This window comes from Sorex fumeus, unplaced genomic scaffold, assembly GCF_029834395.1.
Source record: "Sorex fumeus unplaced genomic scaffold, SorFum_2.1 ptg000142l, whole genome shotgun sequence".
NCBI classification, from domain to species: Eukaryota; Metazoa; Chordata; class Mammalia; order Eulipotyphla; family Soricidae; genus Sorex; species Sorex fumeus.
Window position 1 is genome coordinate 4,076,434 of NW_026606199.1, and position 14,308 is coordinate 4,090,741.

Here is a 14,308-nt window from a genome sequence, read left to right on the forward strand (position 1 = left end):
CCCCCGTTTCTAGGTAACACCAAGGACAGGTAGTTTCCCTGAGGATCAGATCCAGCCGGTGGGCTCGGGAGGTGGAGCGGAGGATGGGTGGGACCTGCCAACAGTGACACAGCTGGGCCACCACACATGCCCACGGCTGTCACCACACCTGCATTCTGGCACGGAGCCCCAGGGCCAGCCGCTCACCAAGTCCCTTGCTGACTTTCTCCTTCCCTGAGGTCCTGTCCAATGCATGGGCACTCCTGGACCCCCGTCCCCAGCCCCGGCTGCTGGTGGGGAAGCTCAGGCTGAGCCTTGACTCTGTCCGTGGCCTGCCCGCAGCCAAGACCTCCGTGGGGCTTCGTGGGGTTTGCAGCCCCCAAGGGCTGCATTGCACCCCTCATGGCCCTGGGCACTGGCAGCCAAGGCAGCTCCTGTCTTGCAGCTTGGAAAATTGAGGTCTCCAACGGCCGAGAAAAGGCAGGCTGGCAGCCCAGAGCGAGTGAGGCTGCCCCCCCCCCCCCACGGTACACGCCAGCCCTCCCCAACCCTGCCACTGGCTCCTGCCCACAGCAGGATTGGGTGGACTCAGCTGAACACACACCCCTAACAGCATGCATCCGCACACCTAACACACGTACACCGCCTGTGTGTACCTTGTATGCGTGAATGCACATGCCTGATCTGACACGTGCGCACACGTACATAACTGTGCCAACCTTATAGCATGCACACCCCACGCATAAACCCACATGCACGCACACATCCCACACATGCACACCCCACAGCACACACGCCACACACATGTACACACCTCACGGTACACTCCTCATACACGTGCATATGCCTCACACATGCACACCCCACAGCATACACGCCACACGCATGCATAGGCCTCAGACATGCGTCACATCCATATTTCTCACATATGTGTGCGTGCCTGATACGAATCACAGCCTGTACATGTCCCCCGAGTATACATGCATGTGCATACCTCACGTGTGCACACACCCTTGCAGACTCATCACGTGCGGGCTGCACTGCAGCGGACAGCCTCACAGCCCTCGCGGTGTCCAGGCCAGCCCTGCCCATCCCTTCTGGGTCTCGCCTCGTCTGCTCAGATCCCGAGTCCTGCTGGCTCCTTGACCAGCAGGGTCCTGGGGCGAGCCCCCTCTGTCCACGAGCCTGAGGGCCCCTCCCGTCCCACGTGTGGCTGGCCTGGTGACCTGAGACCCAGGAGCTTCCTGGGGTACCCCCCAAAGGTGCATGGTAGTGATGTGGCCGGTAGACGTGCCCACGTCTCCTGCTCTCTCAGCCCCTGGCCCAGGGAGCGCTCGGCACGGGGGCTCGAGCAGAGCTGGACTGGCAGGTCTGTGCCACGGCTCGTCTGCTCCTCTGCGCCTCCACCCTGGCCACAGCCTTGACCGGCAGCGTCCAGGGTGCAGGGTCTGGAGTGCAGCCGTGAGGCCAGCCCACATGCCCCCCCCAACCCAGGTGGTCCCCCCTCAGCCTGGCCACAGCCCAGAACTCCAGGCTGCCCGTGCCATCTGGGTGTCTGCTGGCTCCACGACCAGGCTCAGGGCTGCGTGTGCAGGTCGCGCAGAAGAGGGGGCCAGTGGCAAGGGTGGGCTCCTCAGAGGCACCAGCTGTGGGGGCACTTGGGGGCAGGGGCCCCTCGAAGGCCGGGCCAGGCAGTGCTCCACCTCGCCCGCCCAACGTGGGTGCCCCAGCACAGTCTCCCTGGGGAATGGGGTGGAGGGGGTTGTGGCAGCCCCTGAGGCCCCAGGCCGGGGAAGGGCCACGTGTGCCCAGCACTGGTTCCAGAGGCCCCTCCAGACACAGCCTTGCACAGCAGGAGGGAGCTTGAGGGGACAGCGTCCTCCAGCGCCCCAGGACAGGCCACCGTGGCAGCTCCTCGGGACGGTCTCCATCGGGGCTGCGGTCCAGCAAAGGTGTGGCAGGAGAGGGCACCGGTTGCCACCAGAGTGGCCCTCAGCATGCAGGAGAGGCGGGAAGGAGGCAGGCTGGGGCGGTGGGCTTGGCAGATCTTTAAAGCTGGTAGAGGGACCCCAGTTCGGGCAGAGAACAGAGAGGGCCCGGGAGGTGGCACCCGCAGGCCGGGGGCGGGAGCGGGGGACATGGCATGCTCCCAGTCTAATCGGAATCTAAAAATCAATTAAGCTCCTTCGGCGTTGTGCTCGCCTGCCCCCCTAACGGAGGGTAGTTTGTAAACAGCCCGTGTCGGTGCTGCGTCCTCTCAGATGCTCCTTCCGCTAATCACCCCGCCCGGGATGCACGGCCTGGTGCCAGGCACATTTGCGAGGATGAAATCGTAATTGAAAAGCTAATGATTTTTACAAGACAAAAGGTAGAAGTCAGGGCTGCTTTAATTATGATGCAAACTCTCCACATAATTTAATCGGCATAAAAGTTTATTGATTTACTTTTGCAACAGTTTAGACGCGGGGAAACACGGCCACGCAGACTCCGTGCTCACAGCGACCCTGCCCGCCACATGCATCTCCCTCCCGCCTGCGCTGGCCTCAGGCCCGGAGCACCAGAACCGCCCTGCCCGGGGCTGTGGGGCGTGCCACTCTGTGCCCACACCGCCTGCCCACACTGTGCCCACCACCTGCCCCCATCGCCTGCCCACACCGACTGTGCCCACTCATTGTCCCCACAACCAGCAGTGTTCGCCACCTGCCCTGCCCCTCCTGGGAGCACTGTACTGGGTGGAGCTTGGCTGCGTGCTGACTTTTCTCCTGGACACTCCCCGGGAGGCCCAGCCCCTTCCCAGCCCCCCCCCCCCCCGCCACCCCTGCAGCCACCCAGCGTGGCTGGTCCCGTTCCACCATCTGCCAACTGGACAGGTGCCGTGGGCACCCCTCGTGCGAGGAGCGTCCGGCCGCGCAGCCCTTCCCGACAGTCTGCCTTTGGCCCCCGGGAGGCGCCTCAAGGCGTCTTGTTGCCTGTCCTATGTGATGAGAAATGGTCACCGGTGGATTAATCTGCTGGGATTTATGGGGCCACCAGAGGCACGAGGTGGCCGTGGCCTGATCTGCCTCCCTGTCGTGATGACTTGCGCTTTGAGCTGGCAGCTGAGTGACCTTGGCGGGGCCGCCTAATTGGGGACACGCGACGGGGCCGCGACAGGGCGCAGCCCCCATGTAGAGCCCGCAGGCCCCCTGGCGCACGCTTCATAAAGCCGCCCGCTCGGGGGATGCCGTTAGCTCCTAAGTAGATGAGGACGATGGACAGGCAATTCCATTAACTGCTCAGGGCCGCTGTCGGCCACAGACCAAATGAAATTACGTGCATCAGTGTGGGTGGAAGGGGCTGCCCCAAGGGTCAGACGGGGCGGGGGGTGGGGGGGTGGACCCCTGGGGGCCGCTGCTGAGCTCCTGAAGCTGCACCGGGCGGCAGGACCTTGAGGAGCAGTCGGCGCTTGTTGGAGAGGCTCCTGCCCAGTGCTCGGAGGGCCGGACGGCCGCGGCCTGGGGCCTGCCCGGCTCCCAGCCTCATCCAATTAGCCTGTGGGCCAGGAGGTTGCTTTCCAGGAGAAGATCAATGAAGCCTCCATTGATTGAAACAAAAGCTCGGTTTCATCTGTTATTGTTTGTAATCTAATGAATGTTAGAGTCACTTTGCTTTGATTTATTACTCACTCTCCTAAATTGTCTTAAAGCCAGGAACCTCAGGGCGGCTTTGCCAGCGATCTGGCCCCTCCCTGGGGGCACAGGTGCTTTTCCTGTTCTGTTCTCGGGAGCACTGTGCAGGAGCATGGGGCACCAGCCAGTCCTCACTACCGGGGCTTCGTTCGGTGCCACGTCCCCGGTGAGGCCTCCGTGCTGGGCCCAGGCGACCCGCTCAGAGTCCTGGGGGCTGTGCTCTGCGGAGCAGTCCAAAGGGCTGCTTGGCCCTCGCAAAGGGTCCCGTGAGAAGCTGGAGGCGAGACCGACCGCACGGGCAGGCCTGGGCTCATGCGTGAGGCACTGGTGTCTGCCATGCACCCGGCAGGAACCACGGGCCGGGTAGCGGGCAGGGCCTCCTGCCCCAGGGTCCACTGACATGCCCTGAGGTCGTGGGATCAGTGGGGGCCACTGCCTTGCCCCTCGCCGCTGAGCCCAGAGGCCTCGCCTGACTCTCAGGGGCGCCTCTGGCATCGTCACAGCCACTGGCCCCTCTGTCAGCATCTGAGCAGGTCCCAGGGGCCCCCACACCCCATACAACCTGCAGCCCCAAGCACGTCCCTGTTCATCCGTCCGTCTGTCCGTCCGCCCATGTGTGTGCTCCGGCCGGAGGCAGCGGCGGGGCCGGTCACTGCCCAGGGCCTCAGCCAGGCTCCGGCTTCACATCAGAGTGTGCATGCGTGAGGCTGCCTTAGTAAGCGCGGGTGCACCGTGCCCCCGTGGGTCCTCCCCCTGTGGGACACCCTCCTGGGCCTGCCTAACCGCTCCCCACCTCCTGCTTTCCCCCGCTCCTGCTATCCGCTCCCCTGCCCACCCCCACCGGGGGCTGGTCCTGCCTGGCAGGTGGCCGCTCTGGTGGCTCTGAGAGGGGCTGCAGCAGCGGGTGAGGCTGGTGCAAGTCATGTGGGCTCCGGTGCCCTGTGCCCACCCGTGTCAAGCAGCTCTGCGTGCCAAGGCCAGAGCCCCTGCGTCTGAGCCAGGGCTGGGCCTCTGCAGTGACCGATGGTGGCCTCTGTCTGGCCGCAGATGCAGCGGTGAGGGTCCCAGGGGCAGCCGTTGCTCCCCAAAGGCTTGGCTGGGACCACAGGGGCCCAGGGCCGACCCCTCCCACACCCTCTCGGCTGGCCCCCTCTGCCCTGTTCTGTGGAAGGGCCGCCCAGGAGCCAGGTCTCAGGGTTCCTGCCACAGGGCCCGGAGCGTAAGGGGCACTCGCCAGGAACGCAGGGCCGGGGAGTTCCCAAGGGAGGTAGCGGGTGGGTGTGGGGGTCCCAGGCCTCTGTGGGGCTGTTCTCATCCTCCCACTTGTTCTCTCGGCTCTGCAGGCTCTGGGAAGCTTCTATTTCCTCCACGAATCCCTAAAAAACATTTACCAGTTCGACTTCAAAGGTAAGAGCTGGCTCTTGGCCCTCCGCCGGGCCCTGAGCACCGTGAGCGCCTGTGGCCGCGTGTCTGAGTCCTCTGGGCCGGCACGTCCCCCTGCTCCCGGCCCGGGAGTCCCGGATGTGAGGAAGTGGGGCCGGGACACCGAGTGTACATGGCCAGCAGGGTCTCCCTCTGGGGCCGCGGCTGTGGACCTGCAGGTCCCCTCCCCCCACCCCCGCCCCCCAGACACATTCACGGCACATGTCCCAGTGACCATGGGCCGACTCCTTTCCTCTGTCCAGGCTCCGTCTCTGTCCCCGAGACCCTGTGTTGGCCGGGACACCCCTCTCTGTGGGGCCTCCACCCTTCCCCTGAGCTGGGTCAGAGGCACCAGCCTGGGAGGTGACCACCTGCCCCCCGTACTGGGAGCCCCTGCTGGTGCCTGGTCACCGAGACCTCTGGCCGTCTCCAGGACCCATGGTGGTCAGGGCCGAGAACCACACAGTCCACAGTTCGGAGCCCAGCAGCACTGGCCGTGGGGGCTGCTGTGGGCTGCCCACACCCCAGGGCTCACTCCCGAGGGCTCAGGTGTGGGAGGGACCTTCCGGGAATGAGCCGGACCAACCTGACTGTCCTGTGCCGGCTCCGGCCCCTGTGGGGGTGGTGGGGGTGAGGACCTGGGGAGCCCCCACCCGGGGCTTTCAGGAGGTGCTGGGCAGGCAGCTGTGGGCCTCCCTCGCCCCAGGACTCCCCCTCCTGGACACGAGCATGACACGGGGGTGTCGATGACATGACAGAGTCATGTAAGGTCTGATGAGCGGCGAGTGCACGGGTCAGAGGGCACAGATCAGCCCAGCTGATGGGCAGGGGGAAGGGAAGGACCAGAAGGTAAGGGCCGCAGAACATGGCCAGACGGAGCAGTGGGCCTGCCTGGGTGCTGCCCTTCCCGTCCCCCGCTGTGACATGTCCACACATGGTCCTTTCTCGTCCAGCCAAGAAGTACAAGAAGGTCACGGGCAAGGAGATCTACTCGGACACGCTGGAGAGCACGGCCATGCTGGAGAAGGAGAAGTTCCCGCAGTGCTACTTCCCCGAGGTACGTGCCCCCCACACGCCGTCCTGCACCCCCAGGCTGGGCGTTCCGGGAGGTCTGCGGTGGTCAGGCCCGGCCACTGGCTCCCACAGGGTGCGGTGGTCTGGGGGCAGGAGGGGGCCACTGCAGAAGCCCCGGGGCCCCGCACACATCTTGGTTCTGAGGGTACCAGCCCAGGGCTGTCAAAACACTGTGCTTCAGGCACTGGGTGGTCATGCGGACCCTGAGACCGGACACTCGCAGCCCTTAAGACTGGACACTCGCACAACCCCCAGCCCGGACACTCACGCCCCCGGGCACACACTGCGGCCCGTGTCTCTGGCCCACTCCCAGCTGCAGGTCCTGCCCCACAGTGCTCTGGAGGCACCTCCGTCCCCCGCAGCCCAGAAAGGCCTGGACGTCTGTGGCGCCCCCGCGAGCGGGGTCTGAGACCCCCGTGGGCCCCGGCCTGGTCCCGTCCCAGCACGCCCTGCTCAGCCCCACGCTGTCTGCCTCTGCCTGCTCCCGGGAGGCCCCGAGGGCTGCCAGGACGCAGCCCAGAGAGGCCGCCTGCAGCTGCAGGGCTGTGCGCCAGGGCGCGGTGAGGAGGGCACGCGGGGTGAGTGCCCCCCTCCCCTGCCCCCACTGGCCCTCAGAGCACATCTCCCGAGGCTCTGGAGGGACGGGCAGTGACCAGCCCTTGGACAAGAGCCAGGGACCAAGTCACCTTGGCAGGGGCAACTGGGGTGGGGGTCCAGGATGGGCCCTGATCGGGACAGTGTGTCCTTGTCCCGGGGTCACCCTGTCCCCGCCTGGCGCCGCTCTCTGACAGTGCTGGAAGCCACGTCCCGCGTCCAGTCACCTGGCTCGGGTTCCTGCTTCCTGCCCAGGCCCCTCCCCACACACGGGTCCCAGCCGGGGAGGGGGGGGTGGTCTCCCACGGCCCACGGCTGCAGCCCGTCCTCACCGAGGTGGACATGTTTGGGGGGACTCGTTCCGGGCTGATTTCTCCTCGTTTCATTGCGTCGCTGGAGTCTAATCTAAATGTAATTACCATGATGGAGACGTAATGCAAGCCCTAATAATTACAGCCGCGGCGCACAGAACTAACAAAACTCGCTCTGTTGATTTATGGCTGCTCCGGGCGCGGGACGGATCTCGGCGCGCCGCGGGGAGCCGCGCTCAGACAAGTGAGGCCATTTTTAAAAGGCAGATTTGTGTAGTCGATCGGGGTGAGGCACTTTTTTCCTCCCGGCCGTAGTGAGAAATTGGTTGTTCCCATAGATCACGGTCCCTCCGAGCTCTTATGAAAGATGAATTAATTCCACTAATGCTCCGAAGCGGGCCTTTCACGGCGCGCGGTGTGGCGGGAGCCTTCCCGCAGCGCGGCTCGTCCCGCCGTGATTTATGCCGGCCCTTAGGAGATGAAGCCGCCCGCGCTCGCAATCCATCTGCTGCTAAGGAATCCCATCAGGGGGACGGAGCGGGCCTCGGGACGCGAGGGGAGCCGTGCCCGCCGCCCGCTGCCCGCGGTGGGCAGCTCGTGCGGGGTCCGGCCGGGCTCGGGGCTGTGGGCGGCGAGGCCGGAGCCGAGGGGGTGAGCCCCGAGGAGGCTCCCCGCCCAGCCGTCCCCGGGGCAGGCGCGCTGTCCCGACTCGGCTGCACGGCACGGGTGTGTCCCAGGGGCCGGTGGGCGGCCACGTGTGCAGGCCTGTTTCTGTACTGCTGCCTGGGGTCGTGCTTTGCACACGTGCTACCTGCGTCTGTGTCTGCGCTGCACCTGTGCGCACGTGTCCGCTGTCCATGTGTGGCACCCATGTGCACACGGGCCATCCATGTGCGTAGCACATGTGTGTACACGTGTGCTGTATGTGTGCGGCACTTGTGTGCACACAAGTGGTTTGCGCTCCACACGTGTGCACACGTGTGTGTATCTTGCACCATTGCTGGAGATGCCTCTGTGTGCTGCGTGTGCAGGTGTGCACCCGTGAAGCATCCAGGTGCCCCTGCCTGCAGAGGGACAGTCCAGGCTGTGAGGGACCCTGGCAGGCCCATCAGGGACACTTTCTCCCGGGAGGTGTGGTCCTAGCTGGCAGCCTCCAGCCCGAGGGCCTGTTGGTCCCCTCAGTCAAGCCCGGGGTTGCCATGGCCCGCTCTCCAAGGGAGCCTTTTCTCTGGGGCCCATTGCCATTGAGTGAAAATCCTTGCACCGGAATCCCCGACTTAGGCCCTTGGCAGCTTATTCCTGGGAGCCGGGAAAGATCATTCGCAGGGAGACGGGGGAAAGCACCCCCAGACCACTGGCAGGTGGGCGTGCAGTTCCGCAGGCTGGTGTCCATGTGCGTGTGAGCATGTCCTGTCCACCAGGACAAACTTGGGGGCAGACACCCCTGTTCACCACAGACAAGAAGGGGTCCGGCAGGCGCCCTCCTATGAGGGTGGCCAGCATGGGGCCCCTGGGGCTCCCCGTGGGAGGTGTCGGCCCAGGTCCTGCAGGTGGCAGTGGCCAGGCTGCGGGCACTGGGGTCTCGGGCTCTGGGTGGGGACTTGGAGCGCCCACCAGGCCATCTGGCTTCTACGCTTGTCTCAGAGAACACCGATGAGGGCACTGGCGTCGGGGTGGGAGCAGACCGCTGCCACCCATCCCCCTGACTCCTGGGACAGCCCCCAAGGAGGGCCAGGCAGAAGCTTCACTTCCTGTTTGGCCCCACACTGGGACTTTCCCCTCTGGGTGTGTCCTTGGGGGTCCTAAATCAGACCACCCCTCCAAGCCGGCCCCACCTGCACACCCTGCTCAGAGGCTGGGCCCTGGGGCTCCCTGCAGAGCAATCCAGTCTGAAGGTGTGTGGCTTCCTGGAGCTGGTGTTCTGCATTCCTCTTGTCCCCAGTGGAAGGTGGTCTGGGGGATCCCTGTACATCCTCCACTGCAGCCCGAGTCCCTCACAATGTGCTGGGAAGTGGGGCCGCGGCTGTGGCTCCCGTGGCTCCCGCCACTGCCGGGGGTGTGTCTGTCCGTGCCCCTCGGCTGGTGGGGGTGTGTCTGTTCCTGCCCTGTGGCTGCCGGGGACGTGTCTGTCTGTGCCCCGTGGCGTGGCTGGCAGGCCGGGTCCCAGTGTACCCACGCTCGAGGCTCACAGGCCCCTGCTTGCTTTTTAGTGCAAATGGTCCAGGAAAGGCTTCATCCGGACGAGGTGGTGCATCGCTGACTGGTAGGTGCCCCCCACTGCTAGGCGGGACCTTTCCCTTCTGTGTGAGGTGGGCGGTGGGGGGGGGGGAATGGTGTTGTCCCCTGTCTCAGGCCAGTTGTTCTTCTGGGTCCCCAGAGAGCCCAACCCACCTGGGACCACCTCCCTCAGGGAGCCGAGCTCCCAGCCCTGTAGCTTCCTGGGAGAGGGGCCCCGAGGGAGCCGGGCCCCAGGACCTAGGGGGCAGGTGAGGGACGGCATGGCACAGCAGCAGAGCTTCTCCCTGGAGGGCAGGGGGCTTCTCCAGCCGGCTCCCTGTCCCCTCTCCCCGGGTCCCTGTCCCTCCCGGCTCACTGTCCCTTCTCCTGCAGCGCCTTCGACCTGGTGAACATCCACCTCTTCCATGACGCGTCCAACCTGGTGGCCTGGGAGAGCAGCCCCTCAGTGTATGCCGGCATCCGGCACAGGGCCCTGGGCTACGTTCTCGACAGGTAGGCGCTGCCCGCCCTGCCCGCCTTCTGCCTCCGTGGACCCACCCTTCCCCGCCAGCGCCTCCAGGGGGTGAGCAGTGCTGCCCGCGTTGGGGGGGCCTGGGGGTCGTGCTGGGACCTCCCGCGGAGCTGGGGCCGGGGCCCCATTCAGCCCCACATTCCCAGGGCGCGGGGGCACCCAGCCAGCCGCAGATCCGGACCTCCGGCCGTGCGGGCACACAAAAGGCGGCTCTGTGGGCGCGGAGAATGCGCGGCCGCCTTTCACGGGGCTGCTAACCTTTTGGCAGCCATCAGCGGCCGCATTCTCCCGCCGGGGGACAATGCTCGGGGCTGTGAATGGCGCTGCCACCAACAGTGCCCATTCAGGCCATTGGGAACCTCCACAGCTTTGTCTCGGCTGGGCTGTGCAGCCCCCCGGGGAAGGGGCGCCAGCCCGGCCTCCGCCCCCGGGAACCTGAGCGGCCTTCTCTGTGGGGAGGGGCCTGCACGTGCCACGCGAACCCCCCCAGGCCACCGCAGCCACACCCCGAGGGCCGCCTCCAGGTGAGGAGGGGAGGTGGCCTGGTGGGGCCCCGGCCCTGGGGCACCCAGACCTGCAGAACTCACCCCGGGGCCGCGCCTGTGCTCGTCCCTCCACACCCCGCCGGCCAGCCCCCCACCCCTCCGGCCCCCCACCCCGCCAGGCCCCCTCCCCCACCCACCACCGTCCCTTGCACCCCTGTCCCTCCGGCCGGCGGCCTGGAGCTGTGAGGTCTCCCTCCAGATCTGCTGTGAACGGCGTTTTTCCACAGTTGACAGGCGCTTCTGTCTCCCTTTGAAATGTGGCCTGGCTAGTTCAACAGAGACATTCTACATCACAACTGTGAAATCCGAGCACAAAGCACCCCTTTGTCCTTGTCATCCCCTCACAAACACTGACCATTGTCACAGCTCGAAGTTAATTTGATCAACATTGGGACATTTAACTTTTATGTCCGGTCAAAAGACTTGCCTCATGCTCGTTTGGGGCATTCAAAGGAAATGATCGCCAGAAAAATAATGTTGCCGGCACAATTGGGAGCAATTAGTTTCCCAGGAGGGGCCCTCCCGGCCCCTTTTGTCACGGGGCACCCATCCGTCAGCCGTCAGTGCCACAGCCCTGCCCCCACACGCCTCTGCCGCCATTCCCAGCTCCCCACACCCACCCTGCCGCCAACAGCCCAGCACACACCTACCTGCTCCCGCCCTGCACCTCCACCCTCACCTGCTCCCACTTCCACACCTGCACCTGCACCTTCACCTACTCACACCTGTACCTGCATCGGCACCCACACCTGCACCTTTCCCCACACTGCCCCTGTACTGCATCTTCACCCTCAGCCGCACCTGTATCCACACTGGTACCTGCACCTGCACCCACACCTGTACCTGCACCTGTACCTGTACCTGCACCCACACCCTCACCTGCACCCACACCTGTGCCTGTACCTACACCCTCACCTGCTCCCACTTCCACACCTGCACCTACACCTTCACCTACTCACACCTGTACCTGCACCTGCACCCACACCTGTACCTGCACCTGCACCCACACCTGTACCTGCACCTACACCCACACCTGCACACACGTGTATGTGCGTAACTCCCACGCTTGCACCTGTACCTGCACCTACACCTTCACCTACTCACACCTGCACCTGCACCTGCACCCACACCGTCACCTGCACCTACACCCACACCTGCACACATGTGTATGTGCGTAACTCCCACGCTTGCACCTGTACCTGCACCTACATTTTCACCTGTCCTCACACCTGTATCTATGCTCACGCCTGCACCCACACCTGTACCTGCACCTGCAGCCTCACCTGTGCCTACCTGCTCCTGCACCCGCGCCTGTATCCACACTCCACGCCCGTTCCCAACACCTGCACCTGTACCTTCACTCGTAGATTCACCTGCTTCTGCTCCAGCCTCCTGGTCACCAGGGCCTGCCTGGGTGTCGCCTGGTGCCCAGAGTGGCAGCCCTCCCGTGTGGTGGTGCACGTGCCTGCCGGCGGTGCAGACGGCACCTTTCTCCCAGGGCAGCCAGCTGCTGGCCACGAGGCCTGACCTTCACGGGCCTTACCAGATGCCCCAAGAGAGCTTCCAGGAGCTTCCAGAAGGTGTGGTGCTGTGGCCCCCAAGGCGGCTCCCCCTCAGCTGCTCCGAGCCCCATCAGAAATGCTCTGGCACCTCCTGGGCCCGGCCCGCCCTCTGGGAGCGTCCCCCGCACTGGTCCCCACAGCCCTCACCTTTGTGCGGGTGGGCGGGCAGGTGGGCGGAGCCTGGGTGGCTTCCAGGAGGCGCAGGCTCCAGGGTGGGGGGTGGCCGCTGTCCACCCACCCACCAGGCCTGGGTCTCTGGGCTGACTGACCCCATGTGGTGCCCAGGTCTGGTCCATGCCCTGCAGGGGGCATCCCAGAGGCCCAGTAGCACCAACCCCGTTCGTGCCCCTTGCTTGGTGGACGTGGGCCCCTCAGCACGGGCAGGCCAAGTTCCTGGAATGAGAGTCAGAAACCTTTGGGGGTGCAATAACGCGGCCCCCGGCCAGCGAAGCCGTGTCCCCTGTCTCAGGCCATCCCCTGTCCCGGGCCGTCCCAGAGCCCCCAGGCGGTCACATGGCCCTTCTTGTCACCACAGAGACCGTTTTCAAGGCCTAAAAATGGATTTTTATGGCTCTTCTTGTAATTCTCGTTTTGAGTCGGACACGGCATTGATGGCCGCCTGTTTAATCATAATAGCCGCTGACAGGGCAATTAATTCTCAAACAGCCCTTTCCTCCCGTGCTAAATGGCGCTATGTCGGAATTAAAAGTGGGCGCGTGGGGGCAGTGCCCGGCACTCAGCCGATTGCCGGCCTGACAGCTCTTCACCGTGGCCGCCGCCGACCTTTGAGACGGTGTTATTGATGGCCTCGGCGGGGTCCTGCGTCCCGGACATGAGTCCCACCGCCTGTGGCTGCCTGGCGGCACACAGGCTCCCAGCACCGTGGCCGACACGGGGACGAATCCAAGGACTCCCTCGCACACACACTCGGCCTGCTCCTTCCTGTCTTCCGTATCCTCACTCACAGGCCAGGCAGCTGAGAGTCTGCCCCAGAGTGTCCAGCCAGCCACCAGCACGTCCCGGGCAGTCACAGCCAGGACCGCCCGCTGCCTACGTGCCGGGTCCCTGCCCCTGTCCCCACACTCTCATCCTGCTGGGCACTCACCAGCCAGAAGGGACATGGAGGGCAGCCCCCACCCGCGTGGCCACAGAGGCCAGCCTGCGGCCTGGAGCCCAGAGCCTGAGCCACACCTGCCGAGGGTGTCAGAACAGGGAGCCCGGGAGCCCGGCTCTCACACCGTGGCCTGGCGCTGGCAGGAGGCCAGGAGGGATCCCCTCGGGAGCAGATGAGCCCCTGTGGGCACCGGCATCTCAGGCGACGTGTCTGGGCTGTGACCTGAGCCCGGTCTGGACGGAAGTGAGAACCAGCAAAGAGGGGCCCCGGTCGTGAGGCTCTCCCCAGGAGGTCCGGGGAAAGGCTGTGGACAACCTCGTGACCCTGAGTGGACAGGTGCCCCACACGGGGATCCAGGGTCAAGGCAGCTGAGAGAGGAAGGGGCCGGCCTTGAGGACCAGGGGCCTTGTGGGGCCGAGTTTGCCGAGACGCCGTGACGTCTGTCACGGACGGGGATCCCTGTCATCCTCCCCAGAGTAAAGCAGAACCCGCGTGAGCAGCCATGGCGGCCCCAGCACCAGCCAGCGGCTTTCCTCAGGCCGGCCGGCCCAGCCCCCCGGGGGTGACGGGCACTGGCATGACCCTGCGGGCCCGTCTGAGCATCAAAACGGGGCCCTGGGTGCCCGCTGCAGACGCCTGCCCTCTGCCCCACACGTGCCCGTCCCGGTGGCGCCTGCTAATTCCCTCTTCCTGCGTGTGTCCCTGGAGTCACACGGACCCTTGGCTCCCCGGGTCCATTAGTTGATAAGGAAAGCTGGTGCTCCTGGCCGTGCGCCTTGGTCGGCCGCCCCTACAGGGAGCTGTGTGCGTGCAGGGCGCTCGGGCACTGACCACCATGGGCGCCACAGGGTGCCCTCCCTGCCCCGGGCAGGCTGGAGGGGCGGGTCAGCGACCTCAGGAGCCCCCGTGCCGGGCGGTGAGAGCTGTGTGGTCTCAGGAGTGATGACCGGGCGGGGTGGGGAGGGGCTCCTCTCCCGCCACTGCGGCCGCACAGCCCCGGCTTTCCCCGCCACCTGGCCGCCTGGTGCCCATCTTGGTGGCCCCATCGCAGGCTGGGCGCAGTACCAGAGCTGCCCCCTCCCCCAAGCCTCGTGACGCCTCCCTTTCCCTCACAGAATCGTCGACCAGAGGTTCGAGAAGGCCGCCTACTTCGTCTTCGGAGACTTCAACTTCCGGCTGGACTCCAAGTCCGTGGTGGAGGTGGGTGTCGTGGGCTCTGGTCCGGTCTGCACTCGGGTCAGCCCTGATGGGGACGACCTGCGTGCCGTGGAGAAGGTGCCCTGGCACTCG

The 14,308-nt window shown here is 65.5% G+C and overlaps 1 protein-coding gene across 2 annotated transcripts in view; it reads left to right on the top strand.

Annotated features, from left to right (window-relative positions):
- Positions 1–14,308, top strand: part of INPP5A (inositol polyphosphate-5-phosphatase A) — a 59,670-nt gene that overhangs the window by 30,483 nt on the left and 14,879 nt on the right. For both annotated transcript variants that reach the window (XM_056106658.1, XM_056106659.1), the window contains exons 5-9: positions 4,991–5,054; positions 6,023–6,126; positions 9,259–9,311; positions 9,659–9,778; positions 14,134–14,218. In XM_056106658.1, coding sequence (XP_055962633.1) covers positions 4,991–5,054; positions 6,023–6,126; positions 9,259–9,311; positions 9,659–9,778; positions 14,134–14,218 — 426 coding nt within the window. The remainder of the gene's footprint in view (positions 1–4,990; positions 5,055–6,022; positions 6,127–9,258; positions 9,312–9,658; positions 9,779–14,133; positions 14,219–14,308) is intronic.